At 47.8% G+C, this 25,993-nt stretch overlaps 1 protein-coding gene across 5 annotated transcripts in view; it reads left to right on the top strand.

Annotated features, from left to right (window-relative positions):
* GTF3C2 (general transcription factor IIIC subunit 2) overlaps positions 1-25,993 on the top strand; it is a 357,778-nt gene that overhangs the window by 27,949 nt on the left and 303,836 nt on the right. For 4 of the 5 annotated variants that reach the window (XM_033936535.1, XM_033936537.1, XM_033936536.1 and 1 more), the window contains exon 4: positions 12,145-12,562. In XM_033936535.1, coding sequence (XP_033792426.1) covers positions 12,145-12,562 — 418 coding nt within the window. Of the gene's footprint in view, positions 1-12,144; positions 12,563-25,993 lie in introns of those variants that run through there. The other variant, XM_033936539.1, reaches the window with a different exon arrangement.

The raw sequence follows: 25,993 nt of genomic DNA, 5'->3' as shown, positions 1-25,993 counted from the left end.
TTCTTGAGGCTGTGGCGCACTGTGCCGACGCCTTCAAAGACGTGTCCACCATCACTCCCAGGTCTCTTTCAAGGTTACTTACCCCTAGCAGTGATCCTCCCATTTTGTAGCTGAACATCGGGTTCTTTTTCCCTACATGCATGACCTTGCATTTCCCTACGTTAAAGTTCATTTGCCATTTTTTGGCCCATTCTTCTAGCGTCGTTAGGTCCCTTTGCAGATCTTCGCAGTCTTCCATGGTTTCAACCCTGCGGTAGAGTTTGGTGTCATCCGCAAATTTAATAACTTCGCAATTTGTTCCCGCCTCCAGGTCATTTATAAATATATTGAACAGGAGCGGTCCCAGCACCGACCCCTGCGGAACTCCGCTCGTGACCCCATGCCAGTCTGAGTAATGGCCCTTCACTCCAACCCTCTGTTTCCTGTCTGCCAGCCAGTTTTTGATCCATCGGTGGACCTCCCCTTGCACCCCGTGTCTCCACAGCTTTTTAAGCAGTCTTTCGTGCGGTACCTTGTCAAAGGCTTTTTGAAAGTCAAGGTAAATGATGTCAATGGATTCCCCTTTATCCACCTGTCTGTTTACCCCCTCAAAGAAGTACAATAAGTTTGTGAGGTATGACCTACCCTTGCAGAAGCCGTGCTGGCTCGACTTTAGCTGTCCATTGTTTTCTATGTGTTCACAGATACTGTCCTTAATCAGTGCTTCCATCATTTTTCCCGGGACCGAGGTCAAGCTCACCGGCCTGTAGTTCCCCGGGTCCCCCCTTGAACCCTTCTTGAAGATGGGTGTGACATTTGCAATTTTCCAATCCTCCGGGATCTCTCCAGTTTTTAAGGATAGGTTATATATTTGGCGAAGTGGCTCTGCTATTACGTTCCTTAGTTCCTTGAGTACCCTTGGGTGAATGCCGTCCGGACCTGGCAATTTGTCGCTCTTTAGTCTGTCTATCTGCCTGAGGACATCCTCTTGGCTTACCTCTAGTTGGACCAGCTTTTCATCCCGATCCCCATTTACGATGTCCTCCGGTTCCGGAATATTGGATGTGTCCTCCCTCGTGAAGACTGACGTGAAGAACTTATTTAACCTGTCTGCTATCTCTTTTTCCTCTTTTACCACTCCTTTTTTGTCTCCATCATCCAATGGATTATACCTAGCATTCTATTTGCTCTCTTAGTGGCCACTGCACACTGTGCCATGGGCTTCATTGTCATGTCCACCATTACCCCAAGTCCCTTTCTTGGGTACTCTCCTTCAATAACATCCCTCCCATCGTATAGCTGTACCTCGGGTTTCTGCTTCCCACACGTGTAGTACTTTACATTTCTCAACGTTGAACTTCATCTGTCATCTCATCGCCCATTCTTCTAGTTTGTTCAAGTCCCTTTGCAATTCTTCGCAGTCCTCTTTAGTCCGAGCTCCACTAAATAGTTTGGTGTCGTCCGCAAATTTTATTATCTCACACTTCGTCCCTGTTTCTAGATCATTTATAAATATATTAAATAACAGCGGCCCGAGCACCGAGCCCTGCGGGACACCACTCGTGACCCTCCTCCAGTCCGAGTAGTGGCACTTCACAACTACCCTCTGTTTCTTACCCGCCAACCAGCTTCTGATCCATCTATGTACGTCTCCTTCCACCCCGTGGTTCTTCAGTTTCTGAAGTAGGCATTCATGGGTCCGATATGTCACCGCCTGTCTTGATAGGCTTCTCAAGCCCCAAGATCACTTCCCCATGGTCCTCATCCACATTGGCACAAACGACACTGCTAAGAACACCCCGGAGAACATAACTAGAGACTTTGGAGCCCTGGGTGAGAGGCTGAAGCAGACAGGAGCGCAGGTGGTCTTCTCTTCGATCCTCCCAGTTAGAGGAAAAGGAAGTGCCAGGGATGAGCGTATACTGAGGACTAACGAGTGGCTTCAAGGATGGTGCCGGGAAATGAACTTTGGATTTCTGAACCATGGAGAGGCATTGCAAGGACTTCAGGGACCAGACGGACTCCATCTGACCAGCAGGGGTAAGCACGTCTTTGGACACCGACTAGCCCGCCTGCTTCGTAGGGCTTTAAACTAGGTAAGTCGGGGGAGGGTACCCACTCAGATACAAGTGCAGTAAGGAACGATCCTGACTAAGTGAGTCGAAACTCCGATTCTAAGTCCAAAGTAAGTGCCCCCATTGCAAACAATTCTCTAGGAGTCACACTACCCCAGGTGGAAAACTCCCCACAGGGACTTAGCAATCACGGGGTATGGAGGGCTATGTATGTTAATGCACACAGTTTAGGCAATAAGATTCTAGAATTAGAGACCGAAATAATGAATGCCGACCTTGACGTGGTGGCAATATCCGAAACTTGGTTCACAGACTCTCATGGGTGGGATATGGCTATACCGGGATACAACTTATTTCGTCAGGACAGAGAGGGAAAGTCAGGGGGAGGGGTGGCACTATACATTAAAGAAGACATCAAAACTACCAGAATCACAGATGTCAAGTACACCGGGGAGTCCCTCTGGGTGAACCTGGCCAGAGGCAGGGAAAAATGCCTGTATCTTGGTGTAGTATATAGACCTCCAAGACAACTGGAAGACAAAGACTCCGAATTAATTGAAGACATAGAGAATATCACTCTACGGGGAGACGCTGTTCTGCTAGGGGACTTCAACATGCCTGACGCAGATTGGAACTCATACTCAGCAACAACCAACGGCAGCAGGAGACTGTTAACATCCATAAAGGGAGCACGACTAAAACAAATGGTATTAGAACCCACTAGGGCCCAGGCGATCCTGGACCTGGTACTCACCAACGGGGATAGCGTCTCGAAGGTCTCGGTAGGAGATACGCTAGCCTCCATTGACCACAACATGGTGTGGTTCTACCTCAGGAAAAGTTTCCCTAGATCAAGCATGAAAACAAAAGTACTCAACTTCCGAGGCACTGACTTCGAACGCATGAGAGATTTCGTCCACCGAACACTGCAGAACCAAGCTACGACCGATAATGTGGAAGCTATGCGGTCATCCCTGAAATCTACCATACATGAAGCGACAAGCCTCTACATTAAATCAGTACACAAACGGCGGAAAAACAACAAACCCCAATGGTAGTCCGCAGAAATCTTGCACCTCGTCAAGGAGAAGAAAAAAGCATTCATTTCCTACAAACGAACGGAGACTAGGGAACATAAGAACATAAGCAGTGCCTCCGCCGGGTCAGACCACAGGTCCATCCCGCCCAGCAGTCCGCTCCCGCGGCGGCCCAAAACAGGTCAAGACCTGTCTGAATCATCAGAAGGGGCTCCCTTGCCACCTTGGTTTCCCATTTAAGTCCTGCCTTCCTATCGAAGTCCTAGCCCTCCGGTCTTGCACATGCACGACCAGGTTAGTTTATACTCATTACCTGATTTACTTCCTGTACTTGTGTTACCTCCCAGCTCCTCCCTCAGTATCCCACGATCCCACGATCCTCAGGAATCCATCCAATCCCTGTTTGAATCCTTGTACCATATTCTGCCTGATCACTTCCTCCGGTAGCGCATTCCAAGTGTCCACGACCCTTTGGGTGAAAAAAACTTCCTTGCATTTGTTTTGAACCTGTCTCCCTTCAGCTAAACTAGAACATAGGACGAGGTCTGCAGCGGTCAAAACGGCAGTCAGGGAGGCCAAACTTCGAGTGAAAGAGACTCTGGCAAAGAACATGAAGAAAGGGGACAAATCCTTCTTCAGGTATATTAGTGATAGGAAAAAGAACACAGACGGGATAGTATGCCTTAGAAAACCAGATGGGAACTAAACAAACGATCGCTAGAACTATCAATCACTAAGTCTGTACTTTGTTTATTCCATTCAATCTGTAACATTTCTAATCATTGTAAACCGCATAGAACTTCACGGTCCTACAGTATATAAACTGTTATTATTATTATTATCTAGACGACTGGCTCATCAAAGACCCGTCCTGTCACGATGTTATGCTAGCGACAAATCACACCATCTTGTTTCTCCAGAGCTTGGGATTCGAGATCAACTTCCCCAAGTCACAGCTTCATCTGTCTCAAAGGCTTCAATTTATAGGAGCAATTCTCGACACTACGGTAATGAGAGCATTCCTTCCCCAGAATCATCAGGATGCTCTGATTCAGCTTTATCAGGTGGACCAACTCCAATCCATATCAGCCAAGCGAATGATAGTTCTTCTGGGCCATATGGTATCTTCGGTCCACGTGACTCCTCTGGCGAGGTTCCATCTCAGAACACCTCAATGTGCCCTCCTAGCCTTTCAATGGACCCAAGCGACAGATCATCTTTCACAACATATTTCTGTGACATCGTCTCTTCGACAGTCGCTGCAGTGGTGGATGATTTCATCCAATCTCTCCAGAGGGCTCCTATTTCACATGCCTCCTCATCACAAAGTTTTGACTATGGATGCATCCACTTATTCCTAGGGGACGCATCTGGATGGTCTACAGATTCAAGGTCGTTGGTCTGCCAAAGAGCGGAAGTTCCATATCAATCTTCTGGAACTCAGTGATTTACTACGCTTTCAAAGCTTTTCAGCATCTTATAGACATAAAAACATAAGAATTGCCACTGCTGGATCAGACCAGTGGTCCATCGTGCCCAGCTCACGCGGCGGCCCTTAGGTCAAAGACCAGTGCCCTGTTTGAGTCTAGCCTTACCTGCATACGTTCTGGTTCAGCAGGAACTTGTCTAACCTTGTCTTGAATCCCTGGGGTACCTCATGAGCGCCTACTGAGGAAACTGTGGAGCCACGGGGTGGTAGGGGATGGATCAGGAATTGGCTGGTGGACAGGAAACAGAGGGTAGGAGTAAAAGGACACTACTCGGACTGGAAAGGGGTCACAAGTGGGGTCCCACAGGGGTCAGTGTTGGGACCGCTGCTGTTCAATATATTCATAAATGACCTGGAAACAGGGACAAAGTGTGAAGTTATAAAATTCACGGACAACACAAAACTCTCCAGTAGAGTCAGAACTGTTGAGGAATGCAAAGAATTACAAGGAGACCTGAACAAACTGAATGAGTGGGCAAAAAGATGGCAGATGAGCTTCAATGTAGAGAAATGTAAAGTCTTGCATGTGGGGAAGGGGAACCCAATGTACAGCTATACGATGGGAGGGAGGGTACTGGGGGAAGGCAGCCTAGAAAAAGACTTGGGGATATTGGTGGATAAAACAATGAAGCCGGCGGTGCAATGTGCAGCGCCCTTAAAGAAAGCGAACAGAATGTTGGGCATAATCAAAAAGGGTATCACTACCAGAACGAAGGAAGTTATTCTACCACTGTATCAAGCGATGGTGCGCCCACATCTGGAGTACTGTGTCCAATACTGGTCGCCGTACCTTAAGAAGGATATGGCAATACTCGAGAGGGTCCAGAGAAGAGCAACAAGGATGATAAAGGGCATGGAAAACCTTTCATATGCTGAAAGGTTGGAGAAGCTGGGGCTCTTTACCCTGGAAAAGCAGAGACTTAGAGGGGACATGATAGAGACTTATAAAATCATGAAAGGCATAGAGAAGGTGGAAAAGGACAGATTTTTCAGACTAACCGGGCCAACAAAAACAAGAGGGCATTCAGAAAAATTGAAAGGAGACAGATTCAAAACGAATGCTAGGAAGTTCTTCTTCACTCAGAGGGTGGTGGACACCTGGAATGCACTCCCAGAGGAGGTGATAGGGTAGAGTACAATATTGGGCTTCAAAAAGGGATTGGATGACTTCCTGAAAGAGAAGGGGTTTGAAGGGTACATATAGAGGGTAACTATACAGGTACTAAATGAATAGGAACTAAACAATTTAGGTAAAGGACCACTTACAGGTCACGGACCTGGGGGGCCGCCGCGGGAGCAGACTGCTGGGCATGATGGACCCCTGGTCTGACCTGGCAGAGGCAATGCTTATGTTCTTATGAGTGTTTCCCCCTATAACTGCCTCTGGAAGAGCGTTCCAGATTTCTACCACTCTCTGGTTGAAGAAGAACTTCCTTACGTTTGTACGGAATCTATCCCCTTTTAACTTTAGACAGTGCCCTATCGTGTTCTCCACCTTGGAGAGGGTGAACAAACTCTCTTTCTCTACTAAGTCTATTCCTTTCATTATCTTGAATGCTTCATTTTCCCCTCTCAGTCTCCTCTTTTCAAGGGAGAAGAGACCCAGTTTCTCTAGCCTCTCACTGTACGGCAACTCCTCCAGTCCTTAACCATTTTAGTCACTCTTCTCTGGACCATTTCGAGTAGTATGGAGGAGTGTGTGGCGCAGTGGTTGGATCTACAGCCTCAGCACCCTGGGGTTGTGGGTTCAAACCCCGCGCTGCTCCTTGTGACCCTGGGCAAGTCACTTAATCCTCCATAGCCCCAGGTACGTTAGATAGATTGTGAGCCCACCGGGACAGAGAGGGAAAATGCTTGAGTATCTGATTGTAAAAACCGCTTAGATAACCTTGATAGGCGGTATATAAAATCCTAATAAACTTGAAACTAGTACTATGTCCTTTTTCATGTAAGGCAACCAGTATTGGATGCAGTATTCCAGGTGGGGGCGCACCATGGCCTGGTACAGCGGCATGATAACCTTCTCTGATCTGTTTGTGATCCCCTTCTTAAACATTCCTAGCATTCTGTCCACCCTTGATTCGCATGGACAATTAAGTAGCAATATATTATATAAGGAGGCATGGGATCTCTCCTAGTTTGTCAGGAAGCTCAAAAGATTTGGCTGTGGGTGATTGCTCGGAACATCTATCTCAGAGCAGTGTACATTCAATGGGAACAGAATTGCTTAGCGGACAAGCTCAGCAGAGTTCTTCAACCTCACAAATGGACGCTCAACTCTGCAGCGCTCCTTCCCATTTTTGCTCAGTGAGGTACTCCTCAAGTGGACTTGTTTGCATCTCCCCACAACAGCAAGTTGCCCCAGTTCTGCTCCAGACTTTGCTCACCTCACTGTCTGGAGGCAGATGCATTTCTGCTGGATTGGACACACAAGTTTCTCTACGCGTTTCCACCTACTCCTCTCATTCTAAAGACTTTATTTAGTCAAGCAGGAGTCAGCCACCATGATTCTCATAGCTCCTCAGTGGCCCAGGCAGCCTTGGTTCTCCCTTCTCCTTCAGCTCAGTGCCAGGGAGCCAATGCCTCTACCGATATTTCCATCTCTTCTTATGCAGAGTCAAGGTGCGCTTCTACATCGCAACCTTCAGTTACTACACCTGACAGCTTGGTATCTCTTGGGCTGAGTGCAGCTGAGCTTCACCTCTCTCAGCCGGCCACTCAACAATGTTATCAACAGATGTGGACGTGTTTCTCCTCCTGGTGTCTTCGTCATCATTATGATCCAAAATCCGTTTCAGTTTCACTACTCCTGGATTATATTCTTCATTTGTCTGACTCGGGACTCAAGTCTACATCTATTAGAGTCCATCTCAGTGCTATTATTGCTTTTCACCAACCAGTGGAGGGTAAACCTCTCACTGCTCATCCTTTGGTCTCCAGATTCATGAAAGGACTTTTCAATGTGAAACCACCTCAAACTTTCTCCAGTAGTCTGCCACCTTAATGTAGTTCTTGCTAGACTGATGAAGCCTCCTTTTGAACCAATGTCTACAGCTCATCTCAAGTTCCTTACCTGGAAAGTTGTTTTTCTCATTTCTCTTACTTCTGCCAGAAGAGTAAGTGAACTTCAAGCATTAGTGGCAGATCCACCTTTCACTGTGTTCCACCATGACAAAGTGGTTCTTCGCACACATCCAAAGTTTCTGCCGAAAGTTGTCACAGAATTTCACCTCAATCAATCGATTGTGCTTCCTGTATTTTTCCCTAAACCTCACTCTCATTCAGGAGAAGCGGCTCTTCATACTCTGGATTACAAGTGAGCTTTGGTCTATTATCTCAACAGAACAAAGCCGCATAGATCGTCTACTCAACTTTTCGTCTCCTATGATCCTAACAAGTTGGGGCATCCTATTTCCAAGAGAATGATTTCCAATCGTTTGGCTTCCTGTATATCATTATGTTATGCTCAGGCTGGACTGCAACTGGAGAGTTGTGTCACAGCCCATAAAGTTAGAGCTATGGCAGCTTCAGTAGCTTTCCTTAGATCTACCCCTATTTGATAAATTTATCTCTTAATTCGAGATTTCATTTTCAGTATAATAATTTTACTGTATTAACTTAAATTTTTTACTGTCCTTTTAGTTAATATACTGTATTCTTACTATTACCATTTTGTTTTTCTCTCTTGTGTAATCTGCCTAGAATTCTTTTGATTGAGGCGGTATAGAAAAATAAAGTTATATGTTATGTTATTGAGGAAATATGTAAAGCTGCCACCTGGTTCTCGGTTCAAATATTCACCTCACACTATTGTCTGGAATCTTTTTCCAGACGGGAGGGGCAGTCAGTATTACAAAATTTATTTCCCTAAAGGCCAACACTCCCACCATCCCATTCTGATTAGCTTGGAGGTCACCCACATGTGAGAATAAGCTGCCTGCTTGTTCTGGGATATAGCACTGCTACTTACCGTAACAGGTGTTATCTAGGGATAGTAGTCAGATATTCTCACCTCCCCAGATTGGCTTCTTAGCTGGCTTACTGAACTGATGGACCACGCGCCTACATCGGGTGGGAAGGCACTTGCACATGCGCAGGTGGGCTATCTTGAACTTTCTGAAAGTCGTAAAGTGGCGATGCACTTTTAAAGTGTCTGTACCATGGCTCCGTCTGTGCCGTCACCCACATGTGAGAATATCTGCCTCCTGTCCCTGGATAACACCTGTTACGGTAAGTAACTGTGCTTTTCGCAACCAGTCTTGCCATTAAACTACTGTGTATGTTCTTTACGGTAACCCATTCTGAGCTCCTGGGAGAACGAGATAGAAATAAAAATAAATAAATAAATAAAATAACTCTCAGTGAGGTGAGGAGTGACCTAGTGGTAGAGCTGCTGCCTCTGCTCCTAGAGGTTGTGGTATTGAATCCCAGGGTTGTTCCTTGTGACCCTGGGCAAGTCACTTAATTCTCCATTGCCCCAGGTACAAAATAAGTATACCAGCCGGCTTAGCCTCCCCTTTGCTCTCTAGGGACGAAGAAGGGAAATGGATTGGGACTCAAGTCCCAATCCCTTTCCCTTCTTCGGCCCTAGAGAGCAAAGGGGAGGCTAAGCCGGCTGCTCCTGCCTTCCCTTTCACGTGCTGCGCGGCACGTGGCACCAGGACATTCATCGGGCACCCATCAAGCGCAAACCTGGCATGAAATGGGGGACAAATGAACTTGAGGACTCCATCCATGTAAGTTTTGAAACAAACAAAAAAAAATCAGGAAATCCAAGATGGCCACAGCGGCAGCATATTGGCGCAAAAAAAGTCTTAAAAACAGTAAAACAAAACAAAAAAACTAGCAGTTTTAGGATGTTAGAGGAGGGGGAACATCAGGGAATAAGCAGCAACTTTCTGTGCTGGAGCCTGCCTTAGCTCCAAAAGTAGCTGTATCTGGGAGAAGAAATCACTACCTCAAAAAGAACGTCCTTCTAGTGTTGAATCTTCGGGCTGCCAGTCTGACCGGTGTCTGATTACCCCCGTAGACATGCAAAAAGGGAAGGGAGGAGGCGAAATGCAGCCGTCACACTGTGAGACCTCGCTGAAACGCTATGGATGCCTAACAGCCTACACACAAACCCTCGCAAGCAGTAGGTGAGCAATGCTACCAGGGGATGGCCCCGAGCTCCATAAAGGCTTCTACAGGCTGGATAACAGGTATCACAAGAGATTGGCCTGCCAGCTGCAGACCGCAGTCTGCTTCTACTCCATGCAGACAGGTCTGGACCCTTGACTAGAGGAGCTCTTAGCACTGAAAGATGAAGAAAATATGCAACAAAAATAGAAATAAACTGAGCAGATCAGAAAAACTCCTTCAGGCTGCAGAGCCCTCTGTGAAGTAGGAGGGATCCAGAAAAAAATTCAGAGTAGATTCTTCTGCAAGGTTTGTGAGCAATGGGATATATTAACCCGTTCGTCCAGAATGACACACCTATTGCAGGTAAGTAACTGTGCTTTTGATGCAGATAATATTGGAACCCAGTGTTCAGCAATTAAGAGGTAGGACAGAGTCAAAGCATTGAGTGTTATAAAGAAGTTTGATGGCAATAGACTGACTGAGTTGTGGAGAGGATACCTTTTTTTGCTTGTGATGGGATTGTAGCCTACAACTCCTCCAACATTCCCTAGACCCTGCTTCCCTACTTCTAGATGAAAGTGTTGGAGTCCAGTGTATCCTACAAATTAATTTATAAGAACATAAGAATTGCTGTACTGAGACAGACTGAAGATCCATCAAGCCCAGTATCCTGTTTCCAACAGGGCTCAACCCAGGTCATGGGTACCTTATGCTGCTTATCCCAAGTCCATCTTAACAGTGGCTTTTCTTGTAGCTGTCTGTCCTTCTTTCCCCATGTGCTACGTAACTACTGTGCATTTCTTCTGGCAGCTTGCTTAATCCCTTATCTAAGTCCTAGAAGGAAGTCCTCTAAAACTCCCCCATCGTGTAAACATCTCTCTAACTCATGGGCTCTTCCAGTTTTCTGCTTGCATCACAAAGTAATGCATCTGGGAGTACTGATAAAAAAAGTAACTTACTACCTCCTTCATCTTTTAGTTGCTGCATCAACATAAACACCCTATCTTTTATCAGATATTTCTTTCTTTCTCCAGGTGCCCCTGGGCTGCACACATCTCATTCCCCACTTTGTAGTTTTAATTAGTACTTCGTTAAGCTCGTTGTTGGTTACAGTCAAAAGGCTAGATTCACAAAGCCTACCGATAAACTTCCGATCACATAGCAACCCCTTTATGACCTGATTTCCCTGCGACCCGATTCACTAACCTCTGTCCCAATCATCCTCTGATCTGCGCATGCAAATGAGGGGGAACAGCATTCAAATATAGGCAGGAAGTGATTCACTAAAATAAAAAAGCAACACCGACTGGGCTGGCCGATCCAAAAATAAGCGACTGATGAGGACCAGTTGCTGAGGTCCTTTCCAACTGCCCTGCCTTCTGCCGCCCTGCTCTCTGCCCTGATTCTCTGCTCTGAGCCCCGATCTCCTGCTCTCTCCTGCCTGCCCTGAATCTCTTGTTCTTCTCCTGCATGCCCCGAATCTCCCGTTCTTCTGCCTGCCTGCCTCGAATCTCCCGTTCTTCTGCCTGCCTGCCCCGAATTTCCCGTTCTTCTGCCTGCCTGCCCCGAATCTCCCGTTCTTCTGCCTGCCTGTCCCGAATCTCCCGTTCTTCTGCCTGCCTGCCCCGAATCTCCCGTTCTTCTGCCTGCCTGCCTCGAATCTCCCGTTCTTCTGCCAGCCTGCCTGCCCCGAATCTCCCGTTCTTCTGCCAGCCTGCCTGCCCCGAATCTCCCGTTCTTCTGACTGCCTGCCTGCCTGCCCCGAATCTCCCGTTCTTCTGCCTGCCTGCCCCGAATCTCTCCTGCCACCCCGCTCTTGGGTTAAAACCACAGGCTTGCGAAGTAAAAAAGAAACAAATGTAAAGTTTAAAAAAAGGTCACTGCTCTTGATCATGCGCGCAGACCATTTACAGATCTATAGATGGTCTGCGCATGCGTCGGGATCGCTAGAGAGCGATCCCAACAGTCGTATGGGGGCGTGATTCCGATCATCCTCATTTCCATGAGGGTGATTCGTGATTCAGCCCCCCGGACACGGATCGGATTGGATCCATACCCTTTGTGAATCTAGCCCTTAGCTAGAGTAGAATTCAATACAAGTTGCCCCCGGCTTTAGCTAGTGTGATACACACAAAGCCCAATAGGCTGCTATATCTGTAATTGTTTTATATATTATGTTGGGATTGTGCTTTGAAATGTATATATGCTTTCTTATGATCTGTGTATATATGAACCTGTGGTATAAAATAAAGAATAAAGTTGTTAACCATACTGTTTGTTTTGAATTTTAATAAATAACATGGGGAAATGGAGGTGATTTTTTTTTTTAAGTTGATTGTTAGGCGTAGGATATTCAAAGATATAAAAGGATAAACAGAGATCTTTGACATCTTCCAGCATATTTCTAAGTCTCATATGCTTTATCCTGTCCTTCCTGTTGTAGAAGATTCTTTGGGTAACAGAGATAACTTCCCATCAGCTTTGGAAACCTCAGCCCATACCGAAAATTTGGTGTTAGGAACAACCAAAACCAAAAGAAAACGTGGCCAACCTCTGAAAAACAAAAAGAGAAAAAACACATCTAGCTCCCTTAAACTTCTCCCTCAGTGGCCTGAGGTGAAAGGTGATGGAGTAACTGAGACTGAGGATACGTCTGGAAAGCTTGATGTTTCACAGCCTCTGAAAGTTCCAAAGAAACGTGGAAGAAAGTCAAAAGCTGAGTTGATGATGATGCGGTTATCACAGGATTTGGAGTGTCGGACACCAGAACTAAGCTGTAACAATAAACTAGAGGACAGGTACACAGCAGATGATGCGGACACTACTCCTGGAGGCCGTCCAAAGAGACGAGCAGCAAAAATGTAAGTGGCTTTAAGTAATGTGTCTAAACATAGAAAATGATAAGACTATAAGAATAGCCTTACTGGGTCAGACTAATGGTCCATCTAGTCTAGGTCACCAGTACCTAGCAAAACCCCAAATAGCAACATTCCATGCTACCGATCCTAGGGCAAGCAGTGGCTTCTCCCCATGTCTGTCTCAATAACAGACTATGGACTTTTCCTCCAGGAAATTGTCCAAACCTTTCTTGAAACTAGCTATGTTTATCACTCTTACCTCAACCTCTGGAACATGTTCCAGAGCTTAAGAATATAAGAATAGTCTTACTGGGTCAGACCATTGGTCCATCAAGCTCAGTAGCCCATTTTCACAGTGGCCAAAACCCAAAGAGTAGCAATATTCCATGCTATCGATACAGGTTAAGCTGTGGCTTCCCCCATGTCTTTCTCAATAACAGTCTATGGACTTTTCCTCCAGGAACTTGTCCAAACCTTTCTTAAAACCAGCTTCGCTATCCGCTCTTACCACACCCTCTGGCAACGCGTTCCAGAGCTTAACTATTCTCTGAATGAAAAAATATTTCCTTCTATTGGTTTTAAAGCATTTTCCTGTAACTTCGAGTGTCCCCTAGTCTTTGTAATTTTTGAAGGAGTAAAAAAAAATCAATCCACTTGTACCCATTCTACACCACTCAGGATTTTGTAGACTTCAATCATATCTCTTCTCAGCCACCTCTTTTTCAAGCTGAAGAGCTCTAACCTCTTTAGTCTTGCCTCATACGTGAGGAGTTCCATCTTCTTTATCATCTTGGTCGCTCTTCTTTGAACCTTTTCTAGTGCTATATCTTTTTTAATATATGGCAGCCAGAATTGAACGCAGTACTTGAGGTAAGGTTGAACATTGGCCACCCTCCAATCTTGAGGTGTTAGACAAATTTAGCGACGGGTTGCAAATCACTAACAGCTTGTACAGTCTTTTGCCTACCCTTAGGCAGGTGGTCTGTCCATACTACATCCGACTGGGCTCAAACAAGATTCCCAGTCCAGGTAAGCACTAGCTTCATTTTCCCAAATCTTTTAATCTGGGCTTTCCATAGCAAAGCAGCAGATGAATCCAGAGACTAGTGGGTATAGCTCACATCGACCAGCAGGTGGAGATAGAGAACTGATTAACAGTTGGCCTTAAAGCCTGGTGTTCCTCCTGTTGATTCAGTTTTGCTCTATCTCCCAGCAGGGGTTGAGCTACCTCTCTAGCTCCTGGATTCTGGCTGCTGCCGGATAGATTGGTGTTCTGTTGAGATTCCTCTGTTGAGACTAGCTCTCTTCAGTAGGTCAGGGGTGCCTGGCTGAGCGGTGCCGGCTTTGGGAGGTACACCTGGGCCCTCCCAGGTCCCTTCTCCACCCTCCCCTCCGTTGGATTGAGGGGTTTCTTTAGATGCTGCAGGAGTGCTGTCTGGCTTGCTGGCTTTCTTCATTCCAGTATATAAAAAAAAAAAAAAAAAGGGGGCCGACTTCCTGCTTGTGCTGAGCCGTGCAGTATTTAAATCGGCTTCCAGTGCATTTACCAACGATAACCTGGCTTCGGGTGGAGCGGCTATAAAATTGGGTGAGTAAGTTTACTTACTCGTTGAGCGTGGTGCTTGGTTGCGTTCCCGGGTGCCGGGCTTGTTGGTGGGCGGAGTCGGAGTTCGGCGGCGTTCTCCGCGTGTGAAAAAAAAAAAAAAAGACATAGAAAGTTTTTGTTTTGGTGCCGAAACGAGGGATGGCTACAGAGGCAGGTCAGCAGTGTTCGCGCTGTGGAAAGCGCAGACCGCTGTCGAGCCTTTGCTCTGCCGAGTGTTTAAACGCACCGGCAGACGATGCCTTTAGGCAGGCATGTGATGCGGCCATTTCCCGGGTAAGGGAGGCTCGCTCGATGTCCCCGCCGCTCGAGGTCGACTCGGGGTTGATGCAGGGCTCTTCCACGGCTGAGGGGAGTTCTGCAGCGGTGGGGGACTCGGGAGCGCTGGATGAAGGCGTGGTTCCACTCCAAGGCACGGAGCAGGGCGGTTTAGCGTCCCTTAAGTGGGGCTCATTTTCGCCTGAATTTGTAATGCTGCTGCACCGGGCATTTATGTTACAGGGCTCGCAGCCTGCCCTGCCGGTGGCCGGGCTGGCCCTTCCGGTGCCCTCTACCTCTGCTGGGTTGAATAGCAATTCTGCCAGACCCTCTTCGGGGGCGATGGTGTCACCCGGGCGGTCGCAGGTAGCAAAGAAACGCAGACTCGCGACCGCGGACGCAGAAGGTAATCTTCCAGTATCCCCTTTCTCTCTTCCTGAATCTTTGGAGGAAGGTGAGGTCTTAGATTGGGAAGCAGAAGATCCCTCGGGTAGGGAAGTTGATGACCCTTCCGCTCTCCGTCTGTTTCATAGAGAAGAACTTGCGTCCTTGATTTCTAAGGCATTGCAGGGTTTGAATATTTCTCAGGAAGATGCTAAGGCGGCGGGTAACCCCCTAATGGCAGGTACACGTAGGCCACCTAAGTCCTTTCCGGTGCATGAAGCCATGCAGGAGCTGATCTCGGCGCAATGGGATACGCCGGAGGCCAGTTTAAGAGTGGCAAAAGCCATGCGGCTCTTGTATCCGGTTGACCCGACCGAACTTGAGAAGTTTAGGTTACCTAGGGTGGACGCTTTGGTGGCAGCGGTTACTAAAAAGACTACCTTGCCGGTGGAAGGGGGGGTTACACTAAAGGATGCGCAGGATAGGAAGATTGTATCTTCCCTAAAAATGTCCTTTGAAGTAGCTGCGGTTACCTTACAGGCCACTATTTGCAGCTCTTATGCGGCGCGAGCATGTCTGCAGTGGGCGCAAGGGATGACCGATAATTTAATGGAGGCTGGGGGTTCTGTCCCTTCGGAGCTGGCTGATTTGGAGTCAGGCTTGGCTTATTTGGCAGATTCCTTATATGACATTATTCGGGCGTCTGCGAAACAGATGTCTCTTTCGGTGGTATCGCGCAGATCCTTATGGCTCCGTCATTGGGCGGCAGATGCTGCATCCAAGCTTCGGCTGGTGAGACTCCCTTTTAAAGGGGGTTTATTGTTTGGAGCAGATTTAGATAAATTGGTGAAGGATTTTGGGGATACCAAAACACAGCGTTTACCGGAGGATAGGGCTAGGCCCCCGGTGAGGTCTTCATCGTCTAGACCGCGCTTCAGGGATGTTAGGAGATCCAGGTCTGGCAAACCATTCTTCAGATCTGCATCTGGTTCTTTCTCTGCTTCGAGACCTAGGTTTCAGCAGAGGAGTTCCTTTCGTACGACGAAACCCTCTTCAGGTCAGCCAACGCGTACCATAGCAAATCGCACTCCACAATGACGGGGGCTTGGCTCCCTCCGCCCTTCCCTTAGGGGGCCGGCTTTCGGCGTTCCGGGCGGAGTGGGCCACTATCACGTCAGATCAGTGGGTGTTGGACATTGTTCAAGAAGGGTACAAGTTGGAGTTCGCCTCTCCCGTCGTAGATTCTTTCTTGGTGTCCCCGTGCAATGGGGCGGCCAAGGGAAACGCGGTCCGCATGACTCTTCAGGTGCTGCTCGATCTGGGGGCGGTGATACCGGTGCCCCCGGAAGAGGTAGGCCGCGGGATATATTCTCTTTACTTCATTGTACCAAAGAAGGGGGGTCATTCAGACCGGTGCTGGATCTCAAAGTGGTCAACAGATTTCTCAGTGTTCGCCATTTCCGGATGGAGACGGTACGCTCGGTTATTGCGGCTGTACGACCGGGAGAGTTCCTCACGTCCCTAGATCTCAAGGAGGCGTACCTCCATATCCCGATCTGGCCTCCGCATCAGCGGTATCTGCGGTTTGCAATTCTTGGCCAGCATTATCAGTTTCGGGCAATGCCCTTTGGCCTGGCAACGGCTCCCCGCACATTTTCCAAAGTCATGGTGGTGGTAGCAGCCTTTCTACGCAAGGAAGGGATTCGGGTACACCCTTACTTAGACGACTGGTTGATCCGCGCCTCGTCCAGACAGGAGAGTTTGGCGGTAACTCAGAGAGTAATCTCTCTCCTTCAGTCGTTGGGGTGGATCGTCAACTTTCCCAAGAGTTTTCTGTCCCCGTCGCAGTCTTTGGTGCATCTGGGGGTCAGGTTCGACACTGCTCTAGGGAAAGTATTTCTACCCCGAGACCGGGGGGAGAAATTGCAGGCTCAGATTCGCCTACTTCTCGGGTCACCCAGACCTCGGGTTTGGGATTATGTACAGGTGCTGGGCTCCATGGTAGCGACCCTGGAGGTGGTCCCCTGGGCTCGGTGCCACATGAGGCCCTTACAACAGTCTCTTCTCTCTCGCTGGTCCCCAGCTTCTCTGGACTACAATGTGCGTCTCCAATGGAGTCCTCGGGCGGCTCGCAGCATGCAGTGGTGGCTACACGAGTTGCATCTGTGGCGGGGCATGCCTTTGGCCACGCCGGATTGGGTGGTGGTGACAACGGATGCCAGTCTGCGGGGCTGGGGGGCCCAGTGCCTGCAAGCCTCGGTGCAGGGGGTGTGGTCCTTAGAGGAAGCCCAGTGGCCCATCAATTTGCTGGAATTAAAAGCGATCGGGCTAGCGCTGCGGGCTTTTCAGTCCCTGATTCAGGACAGGCCGACCAGGATCTTTTCGGACAGTGTCACGGCGGTCGCATATGTCAATCGTCAGGGGGGCACCCGGAGTCCGCAGTTGGCCGAAGAGGCAAGGAGATTGTTTCGGTGGGCAGAAGGGCATGTTCCGCTTCTGTCGGCGGCGCACATTGCAGGTCACGAAAACGTGCAAGCGGACTTCCTCAGCAGAAATCTTCTAGATCCGGGCGAGTGGGAGTTGTCGGCTCGAGCATTTGGCCTGCTAGTCCGTCGTTGGGGGTTGCCAGAGTTGGATCTCATGGCCTCATCCCGCAATGCGAAGTTGCCTCGGTTCTTCAGCAGACGCAAGGAGAAGGGCTCGGAGGGGGTAGACGCGTTAGCTCTCCCTTGGCCTCCGAAGTCCCTTCTGTACGTGTTCCCGCCGTGGCCCATGATAGGTCGGGTGTTACAACATATCGCTCTCTTTCCCGGCAGAGTGATCCTGGTGGCTCCGGATTGGCCGCGTCGGCCGTGGTACGCGGATCTGATTCAGCTTTCCGTAGGCGATCGGGTAACGTTCCAGGTAACGCCGGACTTACTAACTCAGGGTCCAATCTGGATGGAAGATCCGGCCCGCTTTGGTCTTACGGCCTGGCTATTGAGCGGTCAAGCTAAAAAAGAAGGGCTATTCAGAACAGGTGATTGCCACGCTTCTGAAAGCTAAGAAAATTTCGACTTCGACCTCCTATGCGAGAGTCTGGAAGATTTTTGATGCATGGTGCGGCCGACAGGGGATTGCGCCCTTCCATGCATCTCTGCCGGCTATTCTGGCTTTTCTGCAGGAAGGCGTAGAGAAAGGGTTAGCCTATAACTCTTTAAAGGTTCAGGTGGTGGCTATTGCCTGTTACAGGGGCCGGGTGGCTCGCTCGACGCTTGCTTCACAGCCGGACGTGGTCCGTTTCCTCAAGGGGGTTCACCATATCCGCCCGCTGGTAAAGCGAAGTTGTCCAACATGGAGTCTTAAGCTCGTCCTTGGGAAGTTGCAGGGGGCACCTTTTGAGCCCCTGTCAGCGGCCACGTTGAAGGATGTCACGCTGAAAACAGTATTTTTGGTGGCGATGGCTTCGGCAAGGCGAGTGTCGGAGTTACAGGCGCTTTCTTGCAGAGAACCCTTTTTACGTTTTTCGGAAACTGGGGTGTCGGTGCGGACGGTGCCGTCCTTCCTGCCTAAGGTTATTTCTTCCTTTCATGTAAACCAGAGTTTATTCCTCCCATCCTTCCGGAAGGAGGATTGGGGAAAAAGATTTTTGTCTTTGCGTCTACTGGATGTACGGCGTATGCTTCTCCATTATTTGGGGGTGACGAATGATTTTCGTAGGTCGGACCATCTCTTCGTGTTGTTCGCGGGTAAAAACAAAGGGATGGCGGCATCTAAAGCGTCCATTGCGCGTTGGGTCAAAGAAACTATTGCTTCGGCTTATGTGTTGACAGGGAAGAAAGTACCGGAGCACCTTCATGCTCATTCCACTCGGGCATTGGCTACGTCTTGGGCGGAGTCCGGGGGGATGTCTTTGGAGGAAATTTGCCGGGCGGCCACTTGGTCATCGGGAAATACCTTTTCGAAGCATTACCGTTTAGACGTAGCGGCCCGTTCGGAGGCAAGTTTTGGCACTGCAGTGCTGGCGGAGGCGGCATTGGCGTCCCACCCGGTTTGAGTTTGCTTTGCTACATCCCACTAGTCTCTGGATTCATCTGCTGCTTTGCTATGGAAGGTAAAATTATGGTCTTACCTGTTAATTTTCTTTCCTTTAGAAGCAGCAGATGAATCCAGAGCCCCTCCCCAAGTGCACTGTCGGTGTGTAGGGTTTTTGTTTATTGGTTTAGTTGGGATATGGTTGGTAAGTGTATTATTTCATTGCTGAGTGGCACATTTTCTACTGGAATGAAGTTTTGTGGATGCTCATTCTCCTTTCGGGATGCTTGGGCAAAGTGCATAACTGAATCAACAGGAGGAACACCAGGCTTTAAGGCCAACTGTTAATCAGTTCTCTATCTCCACCTGCTGGTCGATGTGAGCTATACCCACTAGTCTCTGGATTCATCTGCTGCTTCTAAAGGAAAGAAAATTAACAGGTAAGACCATAATTTTACCTTCTTCAATTGCAGAGCTTTACTTAATTTGCTTCTCTGAGTTTTATTTTAACAGCAAACTTGCGGGCAAGAGGGACCAACCTCCCACAGTGACCGTTGGTAATGGCCCTTCCCCATTAGGACCCTCTTTAGCAATACTTTTAAAGCCCAGTATCCGGCTTTTAATATTTAATTTAACAATTCTTAGACCAGTGATTCTATTTTATTTTATTATGTTTTGTTGTTATTTGTTTCCCTACTGTGTTTTTCCTTTGTTTTGCTTTTCTTTATTAATTGTATTTCAAACCCCTATCTTACCTTATGTAATGAGAATAATGTACTAGTTATATACCCAATGTTATTATTTAAAGTTTATATTGTTTTGCCTCTATTTGAATGTATTTTAAACTGTTCATGGCTTAGAATTCGATTAAGCGATCAATCAAGAAAAATATTAAACTTGAAACTTGATTTCAACTGACACAGCACTCCAAAACAAAACTTTCCTTCACTTAATTGTTTCAAACAGGTTAGTGTTGAAAGCTTTACAGATAGCACAAAACTCTTTTATTAGGGTGTTATTTCGGCTCCAGAAAAATGAACATATAACAGATTATTATATCAAGCTTTATTGGCTGAAAATTGAGTTCAGAATTAAGTATAAACTATTACTACTTGTTTAGTTGAGTATACAAAGGTGTGCCCCGCGATATCTGATGGACAGTGCATTTCCTTACATTGGATTGCAAAAGCTGCGCTCGGCAACACAACATGACCTGGCGGTTCCATCAAGAAATGAGCTGAGCCTGCAGGCTGGGAGAGTGGGGATATTTTCATATTGTGGTCCAGAAGAGTGGCATAGACTCCCATCTTACATTGAACATCAAAAAAATTTGGATGCCTTTAAGAAATTGTTGAAAAGATATCTGTTTTGTTGTATGAAATACACAGTATGAGATGTTGGTCATTGAAAACCTGAGTTGTATTAGGTTGTTTGAGATTGATTTTTGGTTTAGGGGAGGTGATTGGTGCTGCTATTTTTGTCAGGCTGGTATTTTATTTTGATTTTATGCTGAATATGATGTGTATTTATAATAATAAAACCCTTAGTGGACATGCGCACTTTGAAACTCCGTGACTCCACATTCGCAGTACAACCGCCCAGCAGGGAAGTGTCTCAACGCATGATATTAATGTCGGCATTGAGGAAGCAGGCTTAAATCGGCGGTGGTGGCTAGAGGGGCAAGGAGAGAGAAAGAAAGACAGATAGACAGGGGGGCAGGGAGATAGATAATACTCTGACTGGAAAAGTATCATGAATGGAGTGCCACAGGGTTCGGTGCTTGGGCCCTTGCTCTTCAACATATTTATAAACGACCTGGAAATTGGTATGATGAGTGAGGTGATTAAATTTGCGGACGATACAAAGTTATTCAGAGTAGTGAGGACACAGAAAGATTGCGAAGACCTACAATGAGACATAAACTCATTCGAGGAATGGGCCACGAAATGGCAAATGAGGTTCATCGTGGATAAGTGCAAGATGATGCCTGTCGGTAACAAAAATCATATGTATGAATACAAGATGTCCGGTGCTGTACTCTGAGAGAGCCCCCAGGAAAGAGACTTGGGAGTGCTTGTAGACAAGTCAATGAAGCCGTTCGTGCAATGCGCAGCAGCGGTTAAAAGGACAAACAGAATGTTAGGAATGATTAAGAAGGGAATCACAAACAGATCTGAGAAGGTTATCATGCTGCTATACCGCTGTACCGGGCTATGGTGCGCCCCTACCTAGAATACCGCATCCAACACTGGTCACCATACATGAAAAAGGACATAGTACTACTCGAAAGGGTCCAGAGAAGAGCGACAAAAAATGGTTAAGGGACTGGAGGAGTTGCCATACAATGAGAGGCTAGAGAAACTGGGTCTCTTCTCCCTTGAAAAGAAGAGACTGAGAGGGAACATGATCGAAACATTCAAGATTTTGAAGGGATTTGACTTCGTAGAGAAAGAAATTGTTCCCCCTCTCCAAGGTGAAGAGAACGAGAGGGTACTCTCTAAAGTTAGGGGATAGATTCCATACATCCGTTCGACTGGGCAGGCCACGTGGCCGCATCCCCACGGCTTCGATCTTGCAGCGGAGCTTTTTCAGCCTATGTCCAAGTTCCTGCGCACGATTTCACTGACGGACCCTCATCGACGCTGTCTTCGGTGTCTTGGGCCTCAACACCTCCCGAAATCGTGCCGGCCTTGCTCAACACTTACAGCCTGTGCTTTCAAGCGTCGTTGCATCTTGTGGGAGCAGCTTTACAGCATGGAGTCTTCGATGGAGCTTTCATCATCAAAGGGTGCTTCACCTTCGACCTCCTCCGAAGTTCTCCAGCCTTACACGTCTACTGCTCCGAGCCTCATCAGACCTGCTTCATTTGTACCGGCTCAGCCTTCGACGCCTGCTGCAGTGCCTTCCTCTGTCTCTTCAGGTTAGATAGCACAGCAGCCCATTCCCCTGGTAGTGCTCAAAGTGCCTAAGGCTTCAAAAGTCCAAGCACTCTCACACTGTCTCAAGGGAGCACGAAGCCCATGCAGGTGGTCCTGTTGCTGATGCGGATCCATCCTTGCCGGCTTCGTTCCAGACCTTACTTGAGAAGCAATTCATTCAGCTCTTTACCACAATGGGACCGAAGCTTCTCTCTCAACTCCAGCCTAGGCATACGGAGGTCTCCCGCGAGGTCGAGCCGCTTCCTGTGCCTTAGCCATACTTACACTCTCTACAGGGAGCAGAGTCTCTGCGAGTGTCTGGTCTGGCATCGATGCATGCATCTCAAGGAGCACTGTCTTTGCCTATGCCTCCATTGGAACTGATTCACTCGATGCAAGGAGTAGTCTTTGCGAGTGCCTCCTTTGGAACCTATCTACTCGATGCAAGGGCTCGAGTCTTTGCGAGTGCCTCGTGGTTCTTCCAGCCAACCACTTCTGCTTCGATCCACCGCTTCCGGCCCCATCCACTCTCTGGGTGCCTCAGCGAAGACACATTCGCCTCGTTTGTCGAGGTCTGCTTCGAGGCACAGCTCGCATCATCGATCGAGACATTCTTCGAAGCACTCATCCAGGCATGCCTCGCCTCATCGGAAGCAACCTTTTCTTCAGTATTCCCCACCGGCTACTTCGCCTCCTCCACTACCGGATCTCGAGGACATGGTGGGGTCTTTATCCCCATCCAGATCCCCGTCCTCATTGGATCCAGAATCCTCGATGTCCTCGAGTCCCTCTCAAGGCCTGGCTTTGGCTGACCAGCTGTCTTTTTCTTCCTTTTTGCATCAGATGGCAGCTGATTTGGACATTCAACTGGACACTGGGTCCAAATTTTCAAAGGAGTACCTCGAGACCATGCATCTCCCTCAACCTTCTGCTGAATCACTCAAGCTTCCTCTTCATAAGCTACTGGATCAGACCTTTGTCCGATGTCTGGAAACCCTCTATTCCATCCCAGATGTTCCGGGGAAATTGGACTCCAGATACCGGACAGTTCTTCATAAGGGGTTTCATGGTGCTCAACTATCCCATCAATCCCTTCTCGTGGAATCTTCATTGAAGAAATTTCACCCTTCTCAAGTATATGCCACTGTTCCACCGGGCAGAGAGGGCAAGACAATGGACAGATTTGGTCGTCGAATTTACCAGAACTCCATGATGACCTCCAGAGTCCTCAACTATAATTTTCATTTCATTAGATATTTTGAGTTTTTTCTGTCCATACTCCCCAAGTTCATGGCCTACTTGGATCATAGAAACATAGAAATAGACGGCAGATAAGGGCCACGGCCCATCTAGTCTGGCCACCCTAATGTCCCTCCCCTACCTTTGCCCTGTGAATAGATCCCATGTGCTGATCCCATTTGGCCTTAAAATCAGGCACACTGCTGGCCTCAATCACCTGTAGTGGAAGACTATTCCAGCGATCAACCACTCTTTCAGTGAAAAAGAATTTCCTGGTGTCACCTTGTAGTTTCCCGCCCCTGATTTTCGACGGATGCCCTCTTGTTGTCGTGGGACCCTTGAAAAAGAAGATATCTTCCTCCGCCTCGATGCGGCCCGTAAGATACTTGAACGTCTCGATCATGTCTCCCCTCTCTCTGCGCTCCTCGAGCGAGTATAGCTGTAATTTGTCAAGCCGTTCTTCGTATGGAAGATCCTTGAGTTCCGAGACCATTCGGGTGGCCATTCTTTGCACCGACTCCAGTCTCAGCACATCCTTGCGATAATGCGGCCTCCAGAATTGCACACAGTATTCCAGGTGGGGCCTCACCATGGATCTATTACAACTAATGCAAAACACTGCGGTCAGACTAATCTTCGGTCTAAAGAAGTTCGATCACGTGACGCCATACTTCAAACAGCTACACTGGTTGCCGATGGAAGCTCGTGTAAAGTTTAAATTCGCCTGCCTCTGTTTTAAAGTTTTCTACGGTCTAACCCCTAAATACATCACTGACCTATTCTCCTTCTCAGCCAACAAACACAAGAGAAGCTCCCACTCGCACTTCGTTTCTCCCCCGGTTAGAGGATGCAAACTAAAAAAACACCATGAGCATCTTCTCTCACATCAGGCTGCCCTATGGGGTAAAGACCTAGAACAACTCCTATTGCCCACCACTTATGAGGTGAAACGCCTCAAAACTCACCTATTCCTGAAATACCTAGACAGCTGACCCACTTCCCTCCTTCCCCTCTCTTGCCCTTTCTCCCCATTGTTCCCACATCCCTTAAGTTAACTCAACTTGTATGTCAACTCAACTTGTACCCCACTAATCTTCTGTAAACCGCATAGAACTTAACGGTATTGCGGTATATAAACTGTTATTATTATTATTATCTATACAATGGCATAATGACTTCCGCCTTACAACTGACGAAACCCCTTCGTATGCAACCCATGATTTGTCTTGCCTTGGACGAAGCCTGCTCCACTTGATTGGCAGACTTCATGTCCTCACTGACGATTACCCCCAAGTCTCGTTCTGCTACCGTTTTTGCTAGGATCTCGCCATTAAGGGTATAAGACTTGCATGGATTTTGGCTGCCCAGGTGCATAACTTTGCATTTTTTGGCATTGAAGTTGAGTTGCCATGTCCTAGACCATCGCTCCAGTAGGAGTAGGTCGTGCATCATGTTGTCGGGCACATTTTGAATTCCAGGAAGTTCTGGCCTCATTGTCCCAACTTCGGCTACAATTGCTTCAGTCCTCATATGATGCCTTTGAGCTGTTTGCTCGGGCTACTGCTTGGGCTACTAGCGTGGCTCAGGACCATCGACATGGACCCCAATCTACAGGATCGGCTGGCTAATTCGACCACGTCACACCCGCCTATGTAGACTCTCACTGGCTTCCGATAAAAGCAAGAACTCAATTCAAACTCTACTGCTTACTTTTCAAAGTAACCCATGGTATGGCCCCCAATTACCTGAACAACCGTCTTTGCCGCTACCGACTACCCAGATCAAGAAGAACTCAGAATCTTTTCACCTTCCCCCCTCATAATGGTACCCGACGTAAGAAACTTTACGACAGCCTTCTAGCAACTCAGGCAGCGAAAATTGACCCCACCATCACCAAACTGATGATCAAAACAACAGACATCAAAGTGTTTCGGAAAGAAATCAAAACATTTCTTTTCAAAAAACACGTCCTTACTTAATATTCCCCTCCCCAATCACACATGCACTCTCCCCAGCAAATAACACACTAGTCATCCCCTTGAACCTCATTTACCAAAAATATCCAAACTCCTAAATAAGCATCTCCCTTAGGTATCCATTTAACCTTCTCCTAAATAAGCATCTCCCTTAGGTATCCACTCAACTGATTCCTTCAAAGTTAGGTATCTTTCTTCAGTTGCCTATATTGTTTTCCCCACTGAACCTTGTAACTACTTGAACCCTGTCAAGCTATTCTATCGATAAATCCAGATATCTTATACTTGTATTTCTATACCACAACATGTAATTTACTTAAATCGTTGTAATGTAATTCTCTCGGTAATGTCCTGATCTCTTTTAACTGTAATCCGCTTAGAACCGCAAGGCACAGGCGGAATAGAAATCACAAATGTAATGTAATGTCCCTTCTGCTGGCACTGACCTCTTTGATGAGTCCATAGAGGCAGCAACCAAGAAGCTTTCGGACCACGAGAAGTCTTTCCAGTCTATTCTCCGTCCTAAGCCTAAGCTTGCTCCTCCTCATCCTTCACGCCCGCCTCTGATTTATCAACGGCGTTTTCCACCAAAACAGGATCCTGCCACTCGTCAGCCTGTCAAGAGGCAGCATCCCCAGAAGCAGCAGAAGCCTCAACCACCTGCTGTGTCCAAGGCTCCTTAGCCTTTTTGACAGTCTTCTGGAGAGCATAACGTCAGTTGTTCTGCCCTTCCCCGTTTTTCCCCCTATCGGAGGTCGTCTCCATCATTTTTACCATAGATGGACGACTATTACCACCGACCTCTGGGTCCTTTCCATCGTCAGGGAGGGATACTCTCTTCAATTCCACCAAGTTCCTCCAGAACACCCTCCAAGAGAGTATCCTTCCACCTCTGCCCAGACCGCCCTCCTTCAGGAAGCTCAGGCTTTGTTGCAGCTCCGAGCTATCGAGCCAGTTCCTTTGGCTCAGCACAAGGGGTTTTACTCCCGGTACTTTCTTGTTCCGAAGAAGACGGGCGATCTGCATCCTATTTTGGATCTCA

The sequence above is a fragment of the Geotrypetes seraphini genome, chromosome 3, assembly GCF_902459505.1.
Source record: "Geotrypetes seraphini chromosome 3, aGeoSer1.1, whole genome shotgun sequence".
Lineage (NCBI taxonomy): Eukaryota > Metazoa > Chordata > Amphibia > Gymnophiona > Dermophiidae > Geotrypetes > Geotrypetes seraphini.
Note: the sequence above shows the minus strand (reverse complement) of the source record. Positions and strands in the feature narration are given on the sequence as shown.